At 41.0% G+C, this 27,624-nt stretch overlaps 2 protein-coding genes across 2 annotated transcripts in view; both read left to right on the top strand.

Annotated features, from left to right (window-relative positions):
* LOC133547611 (gastrula zinc finger protein XlCGF8.2DB-like) overlaps positions 1 to 27,624 on the top strand; it is a 215,746-nt gene that overhangs the window by 97,968 nt on the left and 90,154 nt on the right. The window lies entirely within an intron of this gene.
* On the top strand, positions 820 to 22,921 carry LOC133548280 (oocyte zinc finger protein XlCOF28-like). The gene is made up of 4 exons (XM_061893598.1): positions 820 to 1,274; positions 11,238 to 12,023; positions 16,865 to 17,104; positions 21,845 to 22,921. Exons 1-4 carry the CDS (start codon positions 1,094 to 1,096, stop codon positions 22,597 to 22,599), a joined length of 1,962 nt encoding a protein of 653 aa, XP_061749582.1. The 5' UTR covers positions 820 to 1,093; the 3' UTR covers positions 22,600 to 22,921.

Raw genomic sequence — 27,624 nt, 5'->3', positions numbered from 1 at the left:
CAACCTATGCTTAAAAGAGAAACTGTTTATTATATATCATCCAGATCTATCATCTCTCAACAAGCGCAGTGAAATCATTTCAACATGCCGCCATAGACGGAAACACCTCCTAGGTAACACATGAGCCAATCACCACACCCTACGCCTACCTGTACCCACCCACTCTGTGCTCTATATAAACCATTGTATGTGAATGCTTCCATTAAAATCTCCTGATGATTGAGGGAACCCCTCATGAAACAGATCTGTAGAGATGAAGTAGTCTTGTGATTTTTTCCCACACCTACATATATATATATATATATATATATATATATATATATATATTTTTTTTTTTTTCGTTTTGTTGTTGTGGCGGCCGTAATTCTTTCGTGGCGGGCCGCCACAAATAAATGAATGTGTGGGATACCCTGAGCTTGGTTGGTAGAGTGGCCGTGCCAACAACTTGAGGGTTCCAGGTTTGATCCCCGCTTCCGCCATCCAAGTATCTGCCGTTGTGTCCTTGGACAAGATACTTTACCCACCTGCTCCCAGTGCCTTCCGTGCTGGTTTAAATGTAACTTAGATATTGGTTTTCACGACGTACAAGCGCTTTGAGTCACTAGAGAAAAGCGCTATATAAATATAATTTACTTCACTTAAAAACATGTCTATGTAAATAATAAATACTGTAAATACTGCTTGCTTCAACTCATTCGCAAAAGTTGACATGACAATGTTTTAATCAATGTCGTTTGTATCATAGTATTTATTAAAAATATAGCAAACGTGTATGTAGGTACCATATCTCTCCAGAGTGTGGCGACAACATTTAAATTTACTGGATGGTACACCACCGAAGAAGAAAAAGCGGAAGCTACGAACCCATCGCAAAAAGATCGTGTATGTCTGTATTTTTTTCATGTTTATGGCCTGTTAAAATTAATTTCAGTATTTTTAGACGTGTTATTTCGCCGTAGACCAAACCTCACAGTTCATTACAGTCTCGCACTTTAAAGCAGCGCGGGCTAACTTACCTTGTTAGCCCCTAATAAACCGACGCAGAGAAAGTTAGCAACAAATGCTAACTGTTATTGTTTGAACAAAACAAAAAATGTGTCACGTCCAAATGCTGAGAGCGTTGGTGAGTGAAAGATTGACTGCGGCGGTGGAAGAAATATTTGTTGTAGTAGAAAGAACGATTGCAGAGTACGAAGAAGAACTGTGTCGGACGAAAGAGGAGAACGAGCGGCAACGTCAACTACTGGACGCTGTTTTCAAGCCTCAAATAGAAGGTATGTGGGTATTTGTTTTTCATTAATTGATTTACATCAGGGGACACCAACCTTTTTGAAAACAAGAGCTACTTCTTGGGTACTGATTAATGCGAAGGGCTACCAGTTTGATTCACACTTAAATAAATTGCCAGAAATAGCCTATTCGCTCAATTTACATATATATATATATATATATATATATATATATATATATATATATATATATATATATATATATATGTATGTATGTATGTATGTATGTATGTGTGTGTGTGTGTATATATATATATGTATATGTATATATATATTTGTGTGTGTGTGTATATATATATATATATATATATATATATGTGTGTGTGTGTATATATATATATATATATATATATATATATATATATACACACACACACACAACATGGGTATTTCTGTCTTTCATCCCGTCGTACATTTTTTTCCCTTTTACGGAAGGTTTTTTGTTGAGAATAAATGATGAAAAAAACACTTAATGAACGGTTTAAAGGCCTACTGAAATTAGATTTCCTTATTCAAACGGGGATAGCAGGTCCGTTCTATGTCATACTTGATCATTTCGCGATATTGCCATATTTTTCCATCCATCCATTTTCTACCGCTTATTCCCTTTCGGGGTCGCGGGGGGCGCTGGCGCTTATCTCAGCTACAATCGGGCGGAAGGCGGGGTAGACCCTGGACAAGTCTCCATCTCATCGCAGGGCCAACACAGATAGATAGACAACATTCACACTCACATTCACACACTAGGGCCAATTTTAGTGTTGCCAATCAACCTATCCCCAGGTGCATGTCTTTGGAAGTGGGAGGAAGCCGGAGTACCCGGAGGGAACCCACGCATTCACGGGGAGAACATGCAAACTCCACACAGAAAGATCCCGAGCCTGGATTTGAACCCAGGACTGCAGGATGCCATATTTTTGTTGAAAGGATTTAGTAGAGAACATCCACGATAAAGTTTGCAACTTCCGGTGCTAAGAGAAAAGCCCTGCCTCTACCTGAAGTCGCAGACGATGACGTCACATGTTTGATGGCTCCTCACATATTCACATTGTTTTTAATGAAGCCTCCAACAAAAAGTGCTATTCGGACCGAGAAAACGACAATTTCCCCATTAATTTGAACGAGGATGAAAAATTTGTGTTTGAGGATATTGATAGCGACGGACTAGAAAAAAAAAAAAAACAAAAAAACGCAATTGCATTGGGACGGATTCCGATGTTTTTAGACACATATACTAGGTTAAGTCTGGGAATTCCCTTATCTTTCTATTCTGTTGTTAGTGTTTTAGTGAGTTTAATATTACCTGATGGTCGGAAGGGTGTCTCCACGGGTGTGTTGACCTGCTAGTTGACATTTGGTCGGGATCCATGTTCTCTTGACCGTGCTCTGATCCATAGGAAAGTTTCACCTCCAGGAATTTTAAACAAGGAATCACCGTGTGTTTGTGTGGCTAAAGGCTAAAGCTTCCCAACTCCATCTTTCTACTGTGACTTCTCCGATATTAATTGAACAAATTGCAAAAGATTCAGCAACACAGATGTCCAAAATACTGTAGAATTATGCCATTACAGCAGACGACTTTTTGCTGTGTGTGTGCAGCGCTCATACTTCCTAAAAACCTGTGACGTCTTGCGTACACGTTATCATTACACGACGTTTCGAAGACGAAACTCCCAGGAAATTTAAAATTGTAATTTAGTAAACTAAAAAGGCCGTATTGGCATGTGTTGCAATGTTAATATTTCATCATTGATATATAAACTATCAGGTGGGTAGTAATAGGTTTCAGTAGGCCTTTAAAAGAGGAGAAAACAGGAAAAAAATGAAAATTAAATTTTGAAACAAAGTTTATCTTCAATTTCGACTCTTTAAAATTCAACCAAAAAAAAGAAGAGAAAAACTAGCTAATTGAAATCTTTTTGAAAAATAAAAAATAAAAAATAATGGAACATCATTAGTAATTTTTCCTGATTAAGATTAATTTTAGAATTTTGATGACATGTTTTAAATAGGTTAAAATCCAATCGGCATTTTGTTAGAATATACAACAAATTGGACCAAGCTTAATTTCTAACAAAGACAAACCATTATTTCTTCTAGATTTTCCAGAACAAAAATTTTAAAAGAAATTCAAAAGACTTTGAAATAAGATTTAAATTGGATTCTAAAGATTTTCTACATTTGCCAGAATATTTTTTTTGAATTTTAATTATGAGTTTGAAGAATTATTTCACAAATATTCTTTGTCGAAAAAACAGAAGAGATTTAAATGAACATTTATTTATTATTCTTTACAATAAAAAAATAATAATAATTGAACATTGATTTAAATTGTCAGGAAAGAAGAGGAAGAAATTTAAAAGGTAAAAAGGTATATGTGTTTAAAAATCCTAAAATCATTTTTAAGGTTGTCACTTTTCTCTAAAATTGTCTTTCTGAAAGTTATAAGCAGCAAGTAAAAAAAAAAATGAATATATTTAAACAAGTGAAGACCAAGTCTTTAAAATATTTTCTTGGATTTTCAAATTCTATTTGAGTTTTGTCTCAGAATTAAAAATGTCGAGCAAAGCGAGACCAGCTTGCTAGTAAATAAATAAAATTTAAAAAATAGAGGCAGCTTACTGGCAAGTGCTGCTATTTGAGCTATTTTTAGAACAGGTCAGCGGGCGACTCATCTGGTCCTTACGGGCTACCTGGTGCCCGCGGACACCGCGTTGGTGACCCCTGAATTACATGAAACCAGTATTACCAGATAAGTTTTGTTAAGACGATTCCCTTGATTGATATAAGCAACGCTTTCCTGTGTTAAATATTGGAAGAAAAAAAATAAACCCAGTGAAATCCACCAATTTATGGTAAAACTTTTTCATATGAAGTCAATAGGATTGATTGATTGATTAATTGATTGAAACTTTTATTAGTAGATTCCTCATATTCCGTACAATTGACCACTAAATGGTAACACCCGAATAAGTTTTTCAACTTCTTTAAGTCGGGGTCCACGTTAATCCATTCATGGTACAAATATATACTATCAGCATAATACAGTCATCACACAAGTTAATCATCAGAGTATATACATTGAATTATTTACATTATTTACAATCTGGGAGTTGAGATGTGGGCGAGGGGGTTTGGTTGGGTTGCTATCAGCACTTCAGTCATCAACAATTATATGATCTGAGGAACAGACATTGCAACAGTGTAGGTCTATGTACAGCGAGCAGTGACCATAGTGAGCTCAGAAAGCATAAGAACAAGTACTGTACCGTATTTCCTTGAATTGCCGCCGGGGGGCTAATTAATTTAAAACCTCTTCTCACTCCTGCGCTTACCAAAGGCATGCGGTTAAAGTAAGCATGTGCTAATTACTTTAAAACCTCTTCTCACTCCGGCGCTTACCAAAGGCATGCGGTAAATTTAGGCCTGCGCTTATAAATTTGAGTGTGATGTAAGGATACCATCATGAAAAGCACATTTAATAAAAAAATAGTTAATGTACAGGAGCCTATAAAGGACTATATTTTACCTTGGGGGGATCCTCCAATTATTCATTATTTACCCAATAAATCTAGTCTAAGAGAGAGTGAGAGGAGACTGCTTATATAGTTGAACAATTTACTATATACACCACATAAACATCCACTTGGGGCAGGGTCTCCTCCCCAACCCGGAGATGGCACTACACCCTTTTCCGGGCGAGAACCATGGACTCGGACTTGGAGGTGCTGATTCTCATTCCGGTCGCTTCACACTCGGCTGCGAACTGATCCAGCGAGTGCTGAAGATCCCGGTCAAATGAAGCCATCAGGACCACATCATCTGCAAAAAGCAGAGACCTAATCCTGCGGTTACCAAACCGGAACCCCTCAACGCCTTGACTGCGCCTAGAAATTCTGTCCATAAAAGTTATGAACAGAATCGGTGACAAAGGACAGCCTTGGCGGAGTCCAACCCTCACTGGAAATGTGTTCGACTTACTGCCGGCAATGCGGAACAAGCTCTGGCACTGATCGTACAGGGAACGGACCGCCACAATAAGTTGATCCTGCCAGTAGCATATGCCCCAAGTGGAGTTGTTCAAGTACCTAGGAGTCTTGTTCACGAGTGGGGGAAGAGTGGATCGTGAGATCGACAGGCGGATCGGTGCGGCGTCTTCAGTAATGCGGACGTTGTACCGATCCGTTGTGGTGAAGAAGGAGTTGAGCCGGAAGGCAAAGCTCTCAATTTACCGGTCGATCTACGTTCCCATCCTCACCTATGGTCATGAGCTTTGGGTCATGACCGAAAGGACAAGATCACGGGTACAAGCGGCCGAAATGAGTTTCCTCCGCCGTGTGGCGGGTCTCTCCCTTAGAGATAGGGTGAGAAGCTCTGCCATCCGGGAGGAACTCAAAGTAAAGCCGCTGCTCCGCCACATCGAGAGGAGCCAGATGAGGTGGTTCGGGCATCTGGTCAGGATGCCATCCGAACGCCTCCCTAGGGAGGTGTTTAGGGCACGTCCAACCGGTAGGAGGCCACGGGGAAGACCCAGGACACGTTGGGAAGACTATGTCTCCCGGCTGGCCTGGGAACGCCTCGGGATCCCCCGGGAAGAGCTAGACGAAGTGGCTGGGGAGAGGGAAGTCCGGGTTTCCCTGCTTAGGCTGTTGCCCCCGCGACCCGACCTCGGATAAGCGGAAGATGATGATGATGACCACATAAACATACAATAACCAGACAATAATAAACACACATTAATTACACTCGTCTCCACTCACACGCTACCTCACCAAATCGCGCTGTCACTTCCCTCGCAGCAATGTAGCCACGATAGCACACAACTAAACTCTTTATAATGTTCCCCACTCGTTCTCCAAATAGTAAACAGTCACCGGGGAGAGGGTCTCTTTAACAAACTTAACTAATACGTGACTAAACCTGTCATTCGTGAAGTCACTGTGCAGCAAACAAACACACGTGCGAGCTGCGGTTAGCACACCCGTCCCATCTACTGGCAACGTGAGTGCCCAAACGTCCGAAACTTTTACGAGTGCAACTTATAAACTGTCACTTATTACACACTGAAATAGGAAGCTTACTGTGGTTATTTCTCTGAACTGCAACCGTGGTGAACTATCTCCCGTGCAGTATTACCGGCGCTACGTTGTTTGTTAATGCCGGAGCTCTTTTAACACACCGAAGCCATAGCAACGGTTAAACAACTTAAAGAAACACATTTTTCCTTTCCAAATGACACATATGAAATATAAATAAATAATAATAATTAAACACTAAATTGACCCTAGTGTGTGAATGTGAGTGTGAATGTTGTTTGTCTATCTGTGTTGGCCCTGCGATGAGGTGGCGACTTGTCCAGGGTGTACCCCGCCTTCCACCCGATTGTAGCTGAGATAGGCGCCAGCGACCCCAAAAGGGAATAAGCGGTAGAAAATGGATGGATGGATAAACCCTTACTAGAAACAATCTCCTATTTGTAGAACTAAAGGAACAATTGCATAAATTAGCAAATCTTCAGAACAGTTAATATGTAGCATAAAAAATGCAGATGGCCTTAATACGCCACAACACTCAGTCACCGTATGTAAGTAACCAAAATAAAGACTCGACATAAATATTAATTCAATCGGATCAGAAACATTGGAGTAAACGGGATTAAAACCCGATGCTAACCGCCTATAGAAAATACATGGGTATGGCTAGTAGCTACTATTAGGAAACAAATTCACTTACCAACTCTGCTTAATATCTTAACATCGCCACACTCTCTCATCGCAAATCGGCCCTGATGGTCGCCACCTATAAGTTTACAATTAGTTGTAAAATGCTGGACGGTGGACGGCGTGGCGCAGTGGGAGAGTGGCCGTGCGCAACCCGAGGGGCCCTGGTTCAAATCCCACCTAGTACCAACCTCGTCACGTCCGTTGTGTCCTGAGCAAGACACTTCACCCTTGCTCCTGATGGGTGCTGGTTGGCGCCTTGCATGGCAGCTCCCTCCATCAGTGTGTGAATGTGTGTGTGAATGGGTAAATGTGGAAGTAGTGTCAAAGCGCTTTGAGTACCTTGAATGTAGAAAAGCGCTATACAAGTACAACCCATTTATTTTATCACCAAATTTGACACACACAGACCAGACCAACTTATTAGGTAACCAAACCCCAAAAATGAAAATTGCGCGCTAGCGCCCCCTAGGAAGAGACAAAAAACAGACTGCTTGTAACTTCCATTAGGAATGTCGTAGAGACATGAAACAAAAACCTCTGTGTAGGTCTGACTTAGACCTACATTTACAATAAGAAACTTGCGTACCCAAAATCAACAGAAATTTTGCAAAAACTCATTCTAAGCAACATTTTCAAAAAAAATGCTATTTTTGCCTCTTTGAGCTGTAATTTGACCCCCTTAAAATGCTTCAAAACTCACCAAACTTGGCACACACATCAGGACTGGCAGAAATTGCGATCTAGTGAAGAAACCAAACCTTAAAACTCAAAATTGCATTCTATTGCAATTTTTTAATGAAACACAGAAAAATCTGCTCCCAGGAAGAGGAAACAGATAAAACTGCTTGTAACTTCTGGTAGGAATGTCGGACAGACATGAAACAAAAACCTCTATGTATGTCTGACTTAGACCTACATTTCCATTAAACACTTCTATACCTAAAATCAACAGGAAGTTGACAAAAACCCCTTCTAAACAAAATTTTTGCAAAAAATGCCTTTTTTGCCTCTTTGAACTGATATTTGACCCCCTTAAAATGCTTCAAAGTGCCAGTTAAAGCTATACTATGCCAAGCGAAAGCCATTTATCAACAACATCCAGAAACGGCAATCTGTAATTTGACCCCCTTAACATGCTTCAAAACTCACCAAATTTTACACACACATCAGGACTGGTGAAAATTGCCATCCAATAAAAAAACAAACCCCAAAAATGAAAATTGTGCTCTAGCTCCCCCTAGGAAAAAAAACTGACAAAACTGCTTGTAAATTCTGTTAGGAATGTCGTAGAGTGATGAAACAAAAACTTCTATGTAGGTCTGACTAAGATCGGGACTCGGGACACGGCGGCGGCGGCCAACGGCGGACCCGACCAACGCTGCTTGCAGCTTTAATTTTATTTAATATGCAAGCAAACGACAACTTTAAAACATACCGGCTTCTGATGTCCCCAGGCTTAGCCGCCGCACCTGGCAGCCATCTTGGAACGCTGGATTACATAGAGTGCGATAGGCTGCAGCGGGTCACCTGAGCGCCTGTGTTAAACTCGCGAGATTAAACGTGGAAACGGCGCAGGTAATATGAGGGGATGCTGTGACGGGAAATATGGCTTATTTCCCACCTGTGTTACACACTCGTGATGTGACGAGTATGACCCGGCGGTAAACCGAGGCATGCGCTAATTATTTTGCTAAACAAGTTTGACCCGGCAGTAATTCTAGGCATGCGCTAATTATTTTGCAGAACGAGTTTGACCCGGCGGTAAAACGAGGCATGCGGGTAATGTATACCCGGCGGCAATTCAAGGAAATACGGTATATACATTTGATTATTTACAATCCGGTGAGGTGGGATGTGGTGGGCGGAGGGGGTTAGTCTAGGGTTGTAGCTGCCTGGAGGTGTTCTTTTAGTGCGCTTTTGAAGGAGGATAGAGATGCACTTTCATTTCCACCTGTTGGGAGTGCATTCCATATTGATGTGGCATAGAAGGAGAATGAGTTAAGACCTTTGTTAGATCAGAATCTGGGTTTGACATGATTTGTGGAGCTCCCCCTGGTGTTGTGGTTATGGCGGTCATTTACATTTTGGAAATAGTTTGACATATACTTTGGTATCAGGGAGGTGTAGCGAATTTTATAGACAAGGCTCAGTGCAAGTTGTTTTACTCTGTCCTCCACCCTGAGCCATCCCACTTTGGAGAAGTGGGTAGAAGTGAGATGTGATCTATGGTGGAGGTCTAGAATTAACCTGACTAGCTTGTTCTGGGATGTTTGGAGTCTAGATAGGAGGGTTTTTGGAGGTGCTGGAATACTAGGAGGTGCATGCCTAAATGAAAAAAGGGTTGAAGAGAGTTCCCCGCTAGAAACTTCAAGGTGCTTTGTTTACCAGAGAGGAGATTCTGTAGAGAAATCTTGTTCGTTGGTTGACGTTTTTGATTACCTTGGTTGCCATTTTATCACAGGAAAGATTCGCCTCTAGAATGGAACCTAGGTAGGTGACCTCATCTTTCAGGGTAATAACATTGTCACCCACTTTTATAGTGAAGTCACTGACTTTCTTAAGGTTGATTTGGGACCCCAAGGTCTTGGTTTTGGTTGTGAAGGTTTTGGTTGAATCTGGCTTTCAACATGTGATAATTTTCCTAAGATTTACCCGATTAAAAGTAGGTGGCCATCATTGGAAAGTTTGCTTAAAGGGGAACATTATCACAATTTCAAAAGGGTTAAAAACAATAAAAATCAGTTCCCAGTGGCTTGTTGTATTTTTTTAAATTTTTTTCAAAATGTTACCGGTCTCTGAATATCCCTAAAAAAAAATAGCTTTAAAGTGCTTGATTTTCGCTATTTGCGATGAGACTATTCATTTCCCTGTGACGTCATACAGTGCTGCCAATGTAAACAAACAATGGCGAATACCACAGCAAGATATAGCGACATTAGCTCGGATTCAGACCCGGATTTCAGCGGCTTAAGCGATTCAACAAATTACGCATGTATTGAAACGGATGGTGGGAGTATGAAAGTATTGAAGAAGAAACTGAAGCTATTGAGCGAATAGCTATTGACGCTATTCATAGCCATAGCATGGCCGAATAGCTGCGTTAGCATCGCCGGTAAAATGTGCGGACCAAACGATCAGAACTTTCACATCTTGTGACACTGGAGCAACTTAAATCCGTCGATTGGTAAGTGTTTTTTTCGCATTAAATGTGGGTGGAAGGAAACGTAATATAGTTGCAAATGCATCTGCAGGTTATCCATACATCTCTGTGCCATGTCTGCTTTAGCACCGTTTGTAAATAGCATGTTAGCATCGATTGGTGTAGCATGTTAGCATCGATTAGCTGGCAGTCAACATCAACAAAACTCACCTTTGTGATTTTGTTGAATTTATCGTTGCAAATGCATCTGCAGGTTATCCATACATCTCTGTGCCATGTCTATCATCGCCGGTAAAATGTGGCGACACTTTGGTACATTCAATGGGGGTCTGGCGGCAGACACTTTCGCATCTTCGGGCCAGTGGTGCAACTTGAATCCCTCCCTGTTCGTTTTGTTACACCCTCCGACAACACACCGACGAGGCATGATGTCTCCAAGGTTCCAAAAAATAGTCGAAAAAACGGAAAATACCAGAGCTGAGACCTAATGTTTACAATGTGTTGAAAATGAAATAGGCGGCTGTATTACCTCGGCGACGTCACATTCTGACGTCATCCCCTCCAGAGCGATAAACAGAAAGGCGTTTAATTCGCCAAAATTCACCCATTTAGAGTTCGGAAATCGGTTAAAAAAATAGATGGTCTTTATTCTGCACCATCAAGGTATATATTGACGCTTACATAGGTCTGCTGATAATGTTCCCCTTTAACAAAGAAACAGAAAAAATGGAGGGTTCATCATGTTTTAATGATGTTAAGTAAATAAATAAATAAATTCTACATGAAACATGAAACAACCGGACATAAAACTGTCCGTCATTACTGAAAAATGTAATTTATTATTATCATGTCTACATGCCTTTGTGTATGCACAGCAAGTTGCATACATCCTGAACATGTTAAGGTGACGTTCGTGTGTAGAGTCACGCATTGCAAGTTTTTTTTTTTTGTGTCTTAACCTCATGTGTTCAGTAATGTAACACTTTATTATCCATTTTATTTATAAAGCCCTATTTTTCTTCCGTGTGTGTCCATCTGCATCATATGTGTGTTTGTGTCCTGCAGAAGTCCGTGAAAAAGATCTGGTCCCTGAGCAGCAGGAGTGGAGCGCCAGGGTGGCTCAGAAGAAACCTTGGTGGCCCCACGTTAAAGAGGAGGAGCCAGTGGGGAGTCGTGAGGATGCGGTCATCCGCAAGTTCTGTGTGATTGTGAAGAGTGAAGATGACGAAGGTGAAGCTCAGTGGTCCCGGCCTGGTCATAGTCGAAGTGAGGAGACAAGAACCGAAGCCGACTGCTTCTTAGCTCCGCTATCAGATGGTGACGACACAGTGTCACGATCTCCTGACTTTAAAACTGATACGACGTGTCACACTTCCAACCAACACATTAAATTCTCTCAAAGAAGTAATTTAAAAAAGCACAAGAGAGGCCACACTGACAACAAACACTTGAAATGTCCGGAATGTGACAAAACATTTGGCAGCAAGACTGATTTGCAAAGACACGTGAGGATCCACACGGGGGAAAAACCTTTCAGCTGCTCACTTTGCGATAAAAAATTCTCCTTAAAGGGAAATTTGATGGCGCACCAGAGAACGCACACAGGAGGGGAAACTTTTGCCTGCACATCATGCAGCAGAAGTTTTCGCGTCCGTTCAGCGCTGCGGAGGCACACGAGGACGCACACCGGCGAAAAACCCTTTTCCTGCTCGCTCTGCGGGGAGAGATTTTCTCAGAAAGGTCACATGATTAGACACGTTAGGACACACACTGGCGAGAAGCCCTTCAGTTGCAACGTGTGCGAGAAAAAGTTCTCTGAAAAGTACAATATTAAGAAGCACAAGTGTTCCTGTTGAAATGAGGTAAACGTACTAAAAAACCTTCAGCGTTTTTCAAAACCAAACAAGGAATCCAAAGCATTGGGCGCCCAGGTTCCTTGATTTTTATTTTTTATTTTTTTTTAAGTGTGTTTTTTTATCTGTCTTTGCCCTGCGATGAGGTGGCGATTTGTATTATTATAACAAAGTAGTCTTTGGAATATTTAGGAGCAAGGAAATTTCACGACTGGATTTGTTGCACAGGTGGCATTCTATGACAGTTCCACGCTGGAAATCACTGAGAGCGACCCATTCTTTCACAAATGTTTGTAGAAACAGTCCCTATGTCTAAGTGCTTGATTTTATACACCGGGCCAAGTGATTAGGACACCTGATTCTCATCATTTGGATGGGTGGCTAAATACTTTGGACAATATAGTGTATGTACTATTCAAACTCGGAAATAACAGAGCCTCTGAGCCAACAGACTTCAGACACTGGAGCTAAGGTATTTGATTTATAGATAAGGGGTGGGAGTTAATAAGTTTCACTTTTTCCCCACTCCTTTTTGGATATAAAAAAACCTAACCAGTATGTATTGTTAGGTTTTTCATATCCAAAAAGGAGTGAGAGAAAGTAAAACTCATTTTCACACATATTGTTTTTTACACCAAAATGTATCTATTTATTAAACATCTTCTTCTCCTCCAGATTTTGGCGTGCTCTACCTTCCACGTTTTTCATCCGATTCAAACTGTTCAGCCTATTTGGGAATCGCGGTCTTTCCCTTAACAAATTCCAACAATTCACAAATGTCCTAGAATTCCATGTTTTCCGGGTCATTTTTCCCATTCAAAATCAATTGGCCATTTTTCAAACCTCCATCATTTCCACCTTTTTCAACCGATCCAAGACATTTCACATTCCACCATCCTGGAAATTTCCACTACCGGTACTTTTTTTCCAAGTTTAAAAACATTTCAGGATTTTCTAGAATTCCTGGTTTTCCGAAGCCCTATTTGTACCCTTTTTTTCTGGCGACTACTCCTTCCACATTTTCAACACATTTCAACCGTTTCACTGTCAAAATATTCCTGTTAATCAGGGCAAAAAACTAAATTGTGTTTGAACTGGAAAAATTCCCAGTTTTCCCGAAATTCCAGGAATTCCGTAATACCATTTTTCAATTCAGCATGTTACTACTTCAACATTTGTCAATCAATTCAAAAATTCCAACACCAACCATTTCAACTCATTCAGAACATTCAAGATGTTTACCATTTTCAAAAACATGCCCACGTTTTCTGAAATCCCCAAATTTTGGGGAAATTCCCATTTAAAAACAATGGGATATTTTTCAAAGTTCCACAAATTTTCATCTGATTCAAACTGTTCCAACTTCAAACTGTTCAGCCTATTTGGGAATCACGGGCTTTCCCTTGAAAAATTCCAACATTTCCCAGATTTCCCAGAATCCCAGGTTTTCCGGGACATTCTTCCCATTCAAAATGAATTGGCCATTTTTCAAATTTCCGCCATTTCCACATTTTTCAACCGATCCAAACCATTCCACATTCCACCATCCTGGAAATTTAAAGTACTTTTTTTACCAGTATGAAAACATCCAGGATTTGACAGAGTTCCTGGTTTTCCGAAGTCCTATTTGTACCCTTTTTTCTGGCGACTACTCCTTCCACATTTTCAACGCATTTCAACCCTTCCACCATCAAAACATTCCTGTTAATCAGGACAAAAAAACAATTTGTTTTTGAACTGGAAACATTCCCGATTTTCCCTAAATTCTAGGAATTCCGTAATACCATGTCTCAGTTCAACATGTTACTACTTCAACGTTTCTCGACCAATTTGAACAACTCCAACACCAACCATTTCAACTAATTCAGAACATTCAAGATGTTTACCATTTTCAAAAAAAATGCCCGTTATTCCCGAAATTCCCAAATTTGGGGGAAATTTCAATGGGACATTTTTCAAAGTTCCACAATTTTTTATCTGATTCAAACTGTTCCAACTTCAAACTGTTCAGCTTATTTGGGAATCACGGGCTTTCCCTTGACAAATTCCAACATTTCACAGATTTCCCAGAATTCCAGGTTTTCCGAGACATTTTCCCCATTCAAAATGAATTGGCCATTTTTCAAATTTCCACCATTTCTACATTTTTCAACCGATCCAAACCATTCCACATTCCACCACCCTGGAAAATTAAAGTAATTTTTTTACAAGTTTAAAAAAATCCAGGATTTTCCAGAGTTCCTGGTTTTCCAAAGCACTATTTGTACCCTTTTTTCTGGTGACTACTCCTTCCACATTTTCAATGCATTTCAACCCTTCCACCATCAAAACATTCCTGTTAATCAGGACAAAAAAACAATTTGTTTTTGAACTGGAAACATTCCCGGTTTTCCCTAAATTCTAGGAATTCCGTAATACCATGTCTCAGTTCAACATGTTACTACTTCAACATTTCTCGACCAATTTGAACAATTCCAACACCAACCATTTCAACTCATTCAGAACATTCAAGATGTTTACCATTTTCAAAAAAAATGCCCGCTTTTCCCGAAATTCCCAAATTTTGGGGAAATTCCCATTGAAATTAATGGGACATTCTTCATAGTTCCACAATTTTTCATCTGATTCAAACTGTTCCAACTTCAAACTGTTCATCCTATTTGTGAATCGTAGGCTTTCCTTTGACAAATTGCAACAATTCACAGATTTCCCAGAATTCCTGGTTTTCCGGGACATGTTTCCCATTCAAAATGAATTGGCCATTTTTCAAATTTCCACATTTTTCCACTGATCCAAACCATTCAGCAATTCACCATCCTGGAAATTTCAACTAATTTTTTTCCAAATTTAAAAAAATTCCAGGATTTTCTAGAATTCCTGGTTTTCCTATTTCCTATTTGTACCCTTTTTTCTGGCAACTACTCCTTCCACATTTTCAACACATTTCAACGGTTCCACCGTCCAAACATTCCTGTTAATCAGGGCAAAAAAATAAATTGTTTTTGAACTGGAAAAATTCCCAGTTTTCCCGAAATTCCAGGAATTCCGGAATACCATTTTTCAATTCAGCCTGTTACTACTTCAACATTTGTCAATCAATTCAAAAATTCCAGCACCAACCATTTCAACTCATTCAGAACATTCAAGATGTTTACCATTTTCAAAAACATATCCGCTTTTTCTGAAATTCCCACATTTTGGGGAAATTCCCATTAAAAACAATGGGACATTTTTCAAAGTTCCACAAATTTTCATCTGATTCAAACTGTTCCAACTTCAAACTGTTCAGCCTATTTGGGAATCGCGGGCTTTCTTTAAAAAATTGCAACATTTCACAGATTTCCAGGTTTTCCGGGTCATTTTTCCCATTCAAAATATATTGGCCATTTTTCAAACTTCCACATTTTTCAACTGATCCAAGGCATTCTACATTCCACCATCTTGGAAATTTAAACTGCTTTATTTTTCGAAAACTTGAAAAAATCCAAGATGTTCCAGAATTCCTGGTTTTCCAAAGCCCTAATTTTTACTCTTTTTTTTTTTTTTTTCTTTTTCTGGCGACTACTCCTCACACATTTTCAACGCATTTCAACCGTTCTACCGTCAAAACATTCCTGTTAATCAGGACAAAAAACGTATTTGTTTTTTTAACTGGAAACATTCCCAGTTTTCCCGAAATTCCAGGAATTCCGTAAAACCATTTCTCAATTCAACATGTTACTACTTCAACATTTCTCGACAAATTTGAAAAGCAATGGATGTCGAGCGGGTCTAACATGATACTGTGAAAGTTCAATCCATAGTGAATCCAACACAGCCGCGAGAGTCCAGTCCAAAGCGGATCCAACACAGCAGCGAGAGTCCAGTCCACAGCGGAGCCAACACGAAACCATCCCAAGCGGAGGCGGATAAGCAGCGCAGAGATGTCCCCAGCTGATACACAGACGAGCGGTCCATCCTGGGTCCCGACTCAGGACAGCTAGCACTTCATCCATGGCCACCAGACCGGGCCCCCTCCAGTGGGACAGAGGAGAAAAAGAAAAACGGCAGATCAACTGGTCTAAAAAGGGAGTCTATTTAAAGGCTAGAGTATACAAATGAGTTTTAAGGTGAGACTTAAATGCTTCAACTGAGGTGGCATCTCAAACTGTTACCGGGGAGGGCATTCCAGAGTACTGGAGCCCGAAATGAAAAACGCTCTATAGCCCGCAGACTTTTTTTGGGCTCTGGGAATCACTAATAAGCCGGAGTCCTTTGAACGCAAATTTCTTGCCGGGACTTATGGTACAATACAATCGGCAAGATAGGCTGGAGCTAGACCGTGTAGTATTTTATACGTAAGTAGTAAAACCTTAAAGTCACATCTTAAGTGCACAGGAAGCCAGTGCAGGTGAGCCAGTATAAGCTTAAAATGATCAAATGTTATCAAATATATGTAAGAATATTCTATTACTAATAAGCAAACTATGAATAATAAAACATGTTTCCTTTATCGTAGCTACACGTATGACGAAAAAGCACGTGAAAATCAATGGTATTCAGTGAGGTAAAATGAATGAAATGCGCTAACTCCTGACAAATGAATTGCACTGAGTGGGGCGGATCACCACTCCAAGATGGCGGCCCCGCGTCTCGTTAGCGCCAGTAGGCAGTAGCGCTCGATGCTGCGTCTATTTACAAGATGTCTATGGTTACAGCAGTTTGAGGGCGGTGTTTTGTCAGTGGCAGTTTTTCCTACGACGTTGTTAGTTTATTTAAAAGTAAAACTACGTAATATAATATGTGGTGTATTTGAAATTGTGCTCTATTATAGCGAGAGGTCCTAACTGACGTGGAAAGTGGTCAATTCCCATCTGGCAACCGTTAGTATGAGTCTGTTATTGTATTCATGGCGTTTGTTCTTTTTTTCGACGCATATTTATCTCGTCATATGCGACGTGTCTTTAATTCGCCTGGTCAATCTCGTCTCGGTGCACTTTGAAGCTCCTTCGGCTGGCAAACTGAGCGAGAACGAGCGGCGACGTGAAAAAAACTGGACGCTGTTTTACCAGAAGCCTCAAATGGAGTCACGCAGAGCAGGTTGGTATTAACTATTAACTTTATCTCATTGGGACAAGCGGTAGAAAAATGGTTGGGTGTTTTTTTTTTTTTTTTTTGGGTGATAATTAAACACAAAAACTAACAAAAAAAAAATCTAATAAGATAAATTATTTTATTAAAAGTTAGGCATATTTTGTGAAACCCATTTGTTATTGGCCATTTCAATCAAATTAATAAATCCTTGAAAAAAAAAATAATTGTAAAAAGGTTTTCTTTAAATAAAGTTTATTCCACTTGATCTAATTGAATATTGAATTAATATATTCTCAAACATTAATTTAACTGAAAAAATAGCGTTTGTTGCTTGTCCCCGCTAACTAAAATTAGACTCATTGTAATAATATAAATCATTCAGAAATGTTAGACTTATTTGTCTTACCCAACTATACTTCAAGTTTATTTTTTATAGACAACAACGAATAATTAGGATTCACAGTGGAGGTTTTCACTCATTAATACTTGCCAACCTTGAGACTTCCGATTTTGGGAGGTGGGGGATGGGGCGTGTATATATATAAATAAACAAAATACTTGAATTTTTGTCTTCATTTATTTACACATATACACACACAAAACACCCATCTACTCATTGTTGAGTTAAGGGTTGAATTGTCCATCCTTGTTCTATTCGCTGTCACTATTTTTCTAACCATGTGCATGTACAGTAGATGGCAGTATTGTCCTGTTTAAGAGTGTCACAACATTGCTGCTTACGGCAGACAAACTGCTTTACGGTAGACGAAAACGTGACTGCTGTTGTTGTGTGTTGTTACCGCGCTGGCAGGACGTTAATGAAACTGCCTAACAATAAACCCACATAAGAAACCAAGAACTCGCACTCGATCATTCTACAGTTATAACGTCATTGGGCGACACGCCGTTTATATTGTGGGAAAGCGGACGTGAAAACAGGCTGTCGTCACTCAGGTCCGCATGGAGCTGGAGGGGGCGTGACCTCCAGCTCCGGCTGAATTTTGGGAGAAAATTTGTCCCGGGAAGTTTTTCTCCATGTTGACCCCGATCTAAATTGAGTTTGATACCCTGGTCTAACCGTTTCCAATCCAATCCACTTTATTTGTATAGCATATTTAAACAACATAAATGTTTCCAAAGTGCTGCACAAAAATATTAAAAACAATATTCAAATATCTTTAGCTCCACCAATGACTTGATAAAAAATAAAACCAATATAAAAATACAAATTGAATAAACAAACATGATTACAAAAGATTTTAAAGGGTAAAACTAATTAAAACAATAAAAAGAAATCCAAATTAAAAATAAAAAATACACAGAGGACCACACAACTCACGTAGTGTTAAAAGCCAAAGAATAAAAGTGGGTCTTAAGATGAGACTTAAAACACTTCACTGTTTCCAGAAAGAAGCGGTTCCTGGGTGTGTTAGTCCTACTCCGGATGCTCCGCAGGCCTCCTGCCTCAGAGCAGGGGATCAAAAAAAGGATGTAGAGCAGGGGTCACCAACCTTTTTGAAAGCAAGAGCTACTTCTTGGGTACTGATTAATGTGAAGGGCTACCAGTTTGATACACACTTAAATAAATTGCCAGAAATAGCCAATTTGCTCAATTTACCTTTAATAAATAAATATATATATATATATATATATATATACATAAAAAATGGGTATTTCTTTCTGTCATTCCGTCGTACTTTTTTTTTTTCATTTTACGGAAGGTTTTTTGTGGAGAATAAATGATGCAAAAAAAACTTAAACGGTTTAAAAGAAGAGAAAACACAAAAAATATGAAAATTTAATTTTGAAACATACCGGTAGTTTATCTTCAATTTCGACTCTTTAAAATTCAAAATGCAACTGAAAAAATTTACAGAAAAACTAGCTAATTCGAATCTTTTTAAAAAAAAATAAAAAATATTGGAACATCATTAGTAATTTTTCCTGATTAAGATTAATTTTACAATTTTGATGACATGTTTTAAATAGGTTAAAATCCAATCTGCACTTTGTTATAATATATAACAAATTGAACCAAGCTATAATTCTAACAAAGACAAATCATTATTTCTTCTAGATTTTCCAGAACAAAAATTTTAAAAGAAATTCAAAAGACATTGAAATAAGATTTCAATTTGATTCTACGGATTTTCTAGATTTTTCAGAATACATTTTTGGATTTTTTATCGTAATAAGTTTGAAGAATTAGTTCACAAATATTCTTTGTCGAAAAAACAGAAGCTAAAATGAAGAATTAAATTAAAATGTATATATTATTCTTTACAATAAAATGGGGAAAAAAAATTACTTGAACATTGATTGAAATTGTCAGGAAAGAAGAGGAAGGAATTTGTGAATTGTGAATTATATTTATATAGCGCTTTTCTCTAGTGACTCAAAGCGCTTCACATAGTGAAACCCAATATCTAAGTTACATTTAAACCAGTGTGGGTGGCACTGGGAGCAGGTGGGTAAAGTGTCTTGCCCAAGGACACAACGGCAGTGACTAGGATGGCAGAAGCGGGAATCGAACCTGCAACCCTCAAGTTGCTGGCACGGCCGCTCTACCAACCGAGCTATACCGCCCCAGGTATTTAACAGGTAAAAAGGTATATGTGTTTAAAAATACAAAAATCATTTTTAAGGTTGTATTTTTTCTCTAAAATTGTCTTTCTGAAAGTTATAAGAAGCAAAGTAAAAAAAAAAAAATAATGCATTTATTTAAACAAGTGAAGACCAAGTCTTTAAAATATTTTCTTGGATTTTAAAATTCTATTTGAGTTTTGTCTCTCTTAGAATTAAAAATGGCGAGTAAAGCGAGACCAGCTTGCTAATAAATAAATACAATTTAAAAAATAGAGGCAGCTCACTGGTAAGTGCTGCTATTTCAGTGACCCCTTGAATGGAGCAGATGAAGATGTCTATGGTGGTCCTAAGGCCGCCCCTTACACAATCCCACGGCAGCAGGAAGTAGAGACGCTGGTTTGCCTTCCTAACCAGACAGGACTTGTTGTGGCTCCAGTTTAGATGAACCCCAAAGATACCTGAAGCTGGAGACCATTTCCACGGCTGCTCCTTTGATATGCAGGTGGTAAGGAGACCTTCCAGAAAGTCTCGCACCGACTCCTTGGTCTTCTTGACATTGATGCAAAGTTGTTCCTTTTGCACCAATCTACCAAATGTTCTACCTCCACTCTGTATTCGGTCAGACTCATCTGGTCTTTAATGCCTCCAAATTGTCCACAAACTTCACAAAAAGACAGCTGGGTTGTTGAGCAGTGCAGTCAAAGGTCAGTAGTGTGAAGGGGGGGGGGACTCGGCACGTTCCTGGGGGAGCCAGTGCTGAGAAAGATGGAAGATTGTGTTTCCTGACGGTCTCTGTTGGTCAGAAAGTGGCGGATCCGGTTCCCCAATGAGGGACTCGGATCTGGGGTGTCCGCTTGTTTGTCCCCTCGGGGCCTTCTAGGGTTCCAACCCTCCCCCCTCGGACTCAGCCTTCCCGGGGGTCCAGGCTTTGACTGATATTTTTTTTACTCTTCCCCCCCTTTCCCAATATCACCGTTTTCCCACCTTTTTTAAGGAGCGCCGTAAAAATGGCTGATCCAATGTATGTCTGCTCTTAGTGGGACTGTGCCGAAAATGTACTTTTCCTATATCATACCAACTTTTTTTTTATAAATCCTTTTAAAAACAACCACAGTTAAAGAACAAAGGGCTGAACACCACAGAGAAATAAAGGCAAAGGACAGACTAAAAATAATAACGTTTAAAACAGAAGTAAAGAAACACATTGAAATAGCAAATACAAATTACCTTAAGTTGGCCCTGCGATGAGGTGGCGACTTGTCCAGGGTGTACCCCGCCTTCCGCCCGATTGTAGCTGAGATAGGCGCCAGCGCCCCCCGCGACCCCGAACGGGAATAAGCGGCAAAAAATGGATGGATGGATGGATGGAAATTACCTTAAGAACTATTTGTTAGATAAAAGCAGTTAAAAATTTAAAAATACTTTAAAGTCTCATGCTGGGCTAAAAGCCAGTGAATAAAAAGCCAGTTTTCAGTTCTTTTGTGTCTTGTGATTTTTAAGAATTGACAATAAATCATTTTCCATCTCTGCTCTGCTGATCCGCCTCCGCTTGGGATGGTTTCCTGCTGGCTCCGCTGTGGACGGGACTCTCGCTGCTGTGTTGGATCCGCTTTGGACTGGACTCTCGCGGCTGTGTTGGATCCACTATGGACCGAACTTTTCACAGTATCATGTTAGACACGCTCGACATCCATTGCTTTCGGTCTCCTAGAGGGGGGGGGGTTTGCCTACATATGTGGTCCTCTCCAAGGTTCTCATAGTCATCATTGTCACCGACGTCCCACTGGGTGTGAGTTTTCCTTGCCCTTATGTGGTCCTACCGAGGATGTCGTAGTGGTTTGTGTTGTGGTTTGTGCAGCCCTTTGAGACACTAGTGATTTAGGGCTATATAAATGAACATTGATTTTTTTGATGATTGATTTTAGCTTCTCCACCAGGGCCTGTGGGATGATACCACAGTTGCCAAAACGGGTTTAATGACCAAGGTGTTCTAGTGCTTGATTGAGATCGATAATCAAGGTCCAGACCTGGCCCGCCACGTCATTTTATATGACTCGCAAAAGCCCGGAAAGATGTGTTTTCATTGGTTCTTTTAGTCCGGCGAATGTCAGAGAGACGACCTCACTTTCCAGATTGTCTTTTTCGTCCTGTGTCCTGCAGATGTCGATGGAGAAGATCTTTCCCCAGAGCAGCAGCAGCAGCAGCAGCAGGCGCCACAGCCCCTCTACGGTCAAGAGGAAGAGGAGGAGCAGCTTGAAGGGCTGAAGAAGTTCCCAGTGATTGGCATGATGGGGAAGAGTGACCATGGCAAAAGGAAAGATTGGTGGTCACATCTTGATGACAGCAGCGAGAAGAGACCAGAAGCCTGCGGCCTGTTGGATCCTCCGCTCTCAGATAGTGATGACATGACGTCCCACTTTCCCGACACAGATGACGAAGACTTTAAAGCTGATATCATGTGTTTCACTGACAACACACACTTTAAATGTTCGCAATGTGACAAAACCTTTGGCAACAGGAAGAATTTAAACGCACACCGGAGAACACACACAGGAAACAAACCTTTCAGCTGCACGGTGTGCGGTAAAGGCTTTCCTCGAAAGGCACATTTGATGGCTCACACAAGGCTGCACACGGGCGAGAAACCTTTTTCCTGCACGGTCTGCCGCCAGAGGTTCTCGCAAAAGGCCCATTTGAAAGCGCACGTGAGGACGCACACTGGAGAGAAACCTTTTTGCTGTTCAGTCTGTGGGAAAAGGTTTGCTCAGAAAGGACATTTGCTCCAACACACAAGGACACACACTGGTGAGAAACCATTCAGCTGCCATGTGTGTGATGACAGATTCACTTACAAATACCAACTCAACAAACACGCGTGTGCCGGTGACGGCAGCAGAAAAAAAACAGTTATATGACTAAAAAAAACAAGTCTTAATGTTACAAAATTAGTGAAGTGAATTATATTTATATAGCGCTTTTTCTTTAGTGACTCAAAGCGCTTTACATAGTGAAACCCAATATCTAAGTTACATTTAAACCAGTGTGGGTGGCACTGGGAGCAGGTGGGTAAAGTGTCTTGCCCAAGGACAAAACGGCAGTGACTAGGATGGCGGAAGCGGGAATCGAACCTGCAACCTTCAAGTTGCTGGCACGGCCGCTCTACCAACCAAGCTATGCCGCCCCTAATTAAATTGTTAATTTACCTGATGTTAAAGGCCTACTGAAACCCACTACTACCGACCACGCAGTCTGATAGTTTATATATCAATGATGAAATATTAACATTGCAACACATGCCAATACGGCCTTTTTAGTTTACTAAATTGCAATTTTAAATTTCCCGCCAAGTGTCCTGTTGAAAACGTCGCGGGATGAGGACGCTTATGTTGACGCATGCTTGTGACGATATTGGTTGTAGCGGACATTTTATCCCAGCACCACACACGGCTAAAAGTCGTCCGATTTAATCGCATAATTACACAGTATTTTGGACCTCTGAGTTGCTGAATCTTTTGCAATTTCTTCAATTAATAATGGAGACGTCAAAGAAGAAAGATGTAAGTGGGAAGCGGTGTATTGCAGCTGCCTTTAGCGACACAAACACAGCCGGTGTTTCTTTGTTTGTTGTGAAGCTTTAATATGGAACAGAGCGTTTAAGCGAACATGGTTCTCTACCACATGTAGAAAAGTGTGGCAATAAATTGGCTCTTACCGTAAACACGAGCAGCTGTCAAAGAGGCAGTTGCGACTTTCTTGGCTCCATGCATGGCTTAACCCTCAGAGACACTGGCGGTCATGAGCTCTAATGCAATGCACACTGGTACTTTATCTTTATCTCCATACTGTAGATTTTATGCCTACATCAAAGTGCCACCCATGTCTATCAAGCTCCATGTTCTGATGTTTAGATGTTTAAATGTTAGTTGTCCGGTTGTCGTTGTGTCTGTGCTTGTGTTTTTGTTCTGTTGTTTTTGTGTATGTTAAGAAAGCAATGATGCACTGTGTCCAAGACAAATTTCCCCGCGGGGACAATAAAGTTGAACCTTGAACCTTGAACCACACCCCTCTGACTTTCATGTATGACTATATAATCTCACTAAAACACTAGTAACTCAATAAGCAGATTTTCCAGAATTATCCTAGTAAATGTGTCTAATAAGACCTTAATCGCTCTCACTGCCCTCGTCTTTTTCTTTTCATTCTTCTAGTCCGTCACTCTCACTATCCTCATCCACGAATCTTTCATCCTCGCTCAAATTAATGGGGAAATTGTCGCTTTCTCGGTCCGAATCGCTCTTGCTGCTGCTGGCTATGATTATAAACAATGTGAGGATGTGAGGAGCCCTACAACCCGTGACGTCACGTGCACATCGTTTGCTACTTCCAATATAGGCAAGGCTTTTTTATTAGCAACCAAAAGTCGCAAACTTTATCGTCGATGTTCTCTACTAAATCCTTTCAGCAAAAATGTGGCAATATCGCGAAATGATCAAGTATGACACATAGAATGGACCTGCTGTCCCCGTTTGAATAAGAAAATCTCATTTCAGTAGGCCTTTAAGCAAGTTGCTTTAAAAATGTTTATTTAGGCCATCCTGTCACTGAGTGTCATTGTATTTTGTACATGAACATTATTTTGCTAGTGAAATCAGCACAGTTTTGACAGCTTCACTTTAATGACAGTTTCTTATTTGTATTGGACACTTGTTGGACTCTTTTGTGTGTAACCTGCTGAAGATTCATCATGGTGAGGAATAAAGAATCAACAAACACAAGCACATTATTGTATTATTACCAGTCTAGACAACATGAACATGAACATGAACAAAGTTCGAGATGCCACCACACCAAAGTAGAAGCATTTAAGTCTCACCTTAAAACTCATTTGTATACTCTAGCCTTTAAATAGACTCCCTTTTTAAACCAGTTGATCTGCCGTTTCTTTTTCTCCTATGTCCCACTCTCCCTTGTGGAGGGGGTCTGGTCCGATCCGGTGGCCATGTACTGCTTGCCTGTGTATCGGCTGGGGACATCTCTGCGCTGCTGATCCAGATCCGCTTGGGATGGTTTCCTGCTGGCTCCGCTGTGAACGGGACTCTCGCTGCTGTGTTGGATCCGCTTTGGACCGGACTCTCGCGACTGTGTTGGATCCATTATGGATTGAACTCTCACAGAATCATGTTAGACCCGCTCGACATCCATTGCTTTCCTCCTCTCCAAGGTTCTCATAGTCATCATTGTCACCGACGTCCCACTGGGTGTGAGTTTTCCTTGCCCTTATGTGGGCCTACCGAGGATGTCGTAGTGGTTTGTGCAGCCCTTTGAGACACTAGTGATTTAGGGCTATATAAGTAAACATTGATTGATTGATTGATTGATGTCAAACGGAAACAAGAGCCTCTCAAGTAGTTATTCAATTTAGCTGCTACAATTGTTTACAGAAGTTTTTTTTTTTTTTTTACTATTCAAACAAAATGCCGAGGCCCCATCTGTCATAAAGCAGCCATTGTCATCCCGATCCCACACAGAATAGATTTAAATGACAATACAGATCAGTTCCACTTGCAAAAAGAAGTGTTTTGAACGGACTTTTCTCCGATATTGAAGCCAGAACTTTGATCCACACCAGTTTTTGCCTGAAGATGATGCCATTGCCACTGCTCTCCTCTCAGCATGAGCTGGAAGAGTGGTGCACCAAGAAAAATCTGAGGCTGAACATAACAAAAACCAAGGCCATGGTCACTGACTTTAATTGACAGAGAAGGTAAAATTACTCTACTTGTAGTAAATGGAGCAAGTGTGGCCTTCTTTAAGTTCCATCTCAGATGACCTCATCTGGACTGACACTTCAGCTTTGGTCAAAAAGGCACAGCGGAGACTCCACTTCCTAGATTAGATTAGATTAGATAGTACTTTATTTATTCCGTCAGGAGAGTTCCTTCAGGAAAATTACAATTTTCAGCACAATCCCATTCAAGATCAGACAAACATTACAGGGAGACAGAACAGGATCGCTGACGGGTCTGCCGGCTTCCAGCGCCCCTTACAAAAAAGATGACATACAGGTAAACAAGGGGGGAGGGGGGGGGGGGGGATGGGAGAAAAAAATAGAAGATTAAAATAAAATTTAAAAAAATCGGTCTTAGCCTAGGCCCTGGAGTGGGGGTGCAGACTGAGGCCAAGGGAAAAAAACAACAACTCATAGCCATAGTACACATCCCTCTTACATGTGTGTAAGAGGGAAACATCAAACATCAAAGAACACAGAGGACATTAAAGACATTAAAGCAGCAGATACAAGCAGACACTTCTACATACATCTTAAAACTCATTTGTATACTCTAGCCTTTAAATAGACCTCCTTTTTAGACCAGTTGATCTGCCGCTTCTTTTCTTTCTCCTATGTCCCCCCCTCCCTTGTGGAGGGGGTCCGGTCCGATGACCATGGATGAAGTACTGACTGTCCAGAGTCGAGACCCAGGATGGACCGCTCGTCGGGACCCAGGATGGACCGCTCGCCTGTATCGGTTGGGGACATCTCTACGCTGCTGATCCGCTTGAGATGGTTTCCTGTGGACGGGACTCTCACTGCTGTCTTGGAGCCACTATGGATTGAACTTTCACAGTATCATGTTAGACCCGCTCGACATCCATTGCTTTCGGTCCCCTAGAGGGGGGGGGGGTTGCCCACATCTGAGGTCCTCTCCAAGGTTTCTCATAGTCAGCATTGTCACTGGCGTCCCACTGGATGTGAATTCTCCCTGCCCACTGGGTGTGAGTTTTCCTTGCCCTTTTGTGGGTTCTTCCGAGGATGTTGTAGTCGTAATGATTTGTGCAGTCCTTTGAGACATTTGTGATTTGGGGCTATATAAATAAACATTGATTGATTGATTGATACAGCTATGAATAAAAAGTAAAATAAACATATCCACTGTGGTGGCCTCTGCGGTGTTCCACGCCATCGTCCGCTGGGGAGGAGGGAGCATGGCCAGAGACAGAAGCAGACCCAACAAAGCAACCCAGACAGCCGACTCCACTCTCGGCCAGTGTCCAGTCCGCATGGATGAGCGAGGATACGACCAAGGTGACTGATGTGTCCGACACCTGCTCACCCAGTCGAGACACCGCGAAGCCTCTCCGTCCCAGCGCTCAGTGCTAGCTCCGCAGCCCTGTCCCCTCATCTGCATCTCCTCCAGTACATCCAAACAGACTCCGGTGTAGCAGAGACCCAGCAGCTGGTCTCCATGGCCAAATGGCTCCCGGGAGCTACGCTGACTGCAAGGAACCAACTTGAGGAGAAACGAGGTATTCTATTTCCGCTAATGCTGATGTATTGCATAACTGTGTGGTTTGCTGCCTGCTCTAGCTGCAGAAAGGAAGGCCCTGCAGAGGGTGACCAGGACTGAGGAGAAGATTATCGGCCGCCCTCTGCTCTCCCTAGAGGGCGATGCTCACTCTCGCTGCCGCGGAAGAGCTAAATCCTAGCAGACAGATGTCACCCTGGTCAGCTCTTGTTAGACCTGCTGCCATCAGTCAATCATCAATCAATGTTTACTTATATAGCCCTAAATCACTAGTGTCTCAAAGGGCTGCACAAACCACCACGACATCCTCGGTAGGCCCACATAAGGGCAAGGAAAACTCACACCCAGTGGGACATCGGTGACAATAATGACTATGAGAACCTTGGAGAGGAGGAAAGCAATGGATGTCGAGCGGGTCAGAGAAGAGATTTTCGTCACACAAGAGCAGGAAAAAAGAAATAGTTAAAAAAATGGTTTTGCCCTTTCTTGGGCCATTAGGCCATTGAATTTGTCTCATAGCCTACACCCTTTTTTACTCTCGCTGCTGTTTTCAATGGAAGGTATTTATTGCTATTCCTGGTATTTATTTATTTTTAACATGTTTTATATGTTCTCTTATTTTATCACAACCTTAAC

The sequence above is a fragment of the Nerophis ophidion genome, linkage group LG02, assembly GCF_033978795.1.
Source record: "Nerophis ophidion isolate RoL-2023_Sa linkage group LG02, RoL_Noph_v1.0, whole genome shotgun sequence".
Taxonomy (NCBI): Eukaryota; Metazoa; Chordata; class Actinopteri; order Syngnathiformes; family Syngnathidae; genus Nerophis; species Nerophis ophidion.
Note: the sequence above shows the minus strand (reverse complement) of the source record. Positions and strands in the feature narration are given on the sequence as shown.

Bases quoted from the DNA above. Each gene is read 5' to 3' on its own strand.
- LOC133548280 (XM_061893598.1), top strand. From the start codon at position 1,094: ATGTGTCACGTCCAAATGCTGAGAGCGTTGGTGAGTGAAAGATTGACT. The intron at 1,275-11,237 runs GTATGTGGGTAT...TGTGTCCTGCAG, and splicing joins TTTCAAGCCTCAAATAGAAG to AAGTCCGTGAAAAAGATCTG. The intron at 12,024-16,864 runs GTTGAAATGAGG...TGACGTGGAAAG, and splicing joins TAAGAAGCACAAGTGTTCCT to TGGTCAATTCCCATCTGGCA.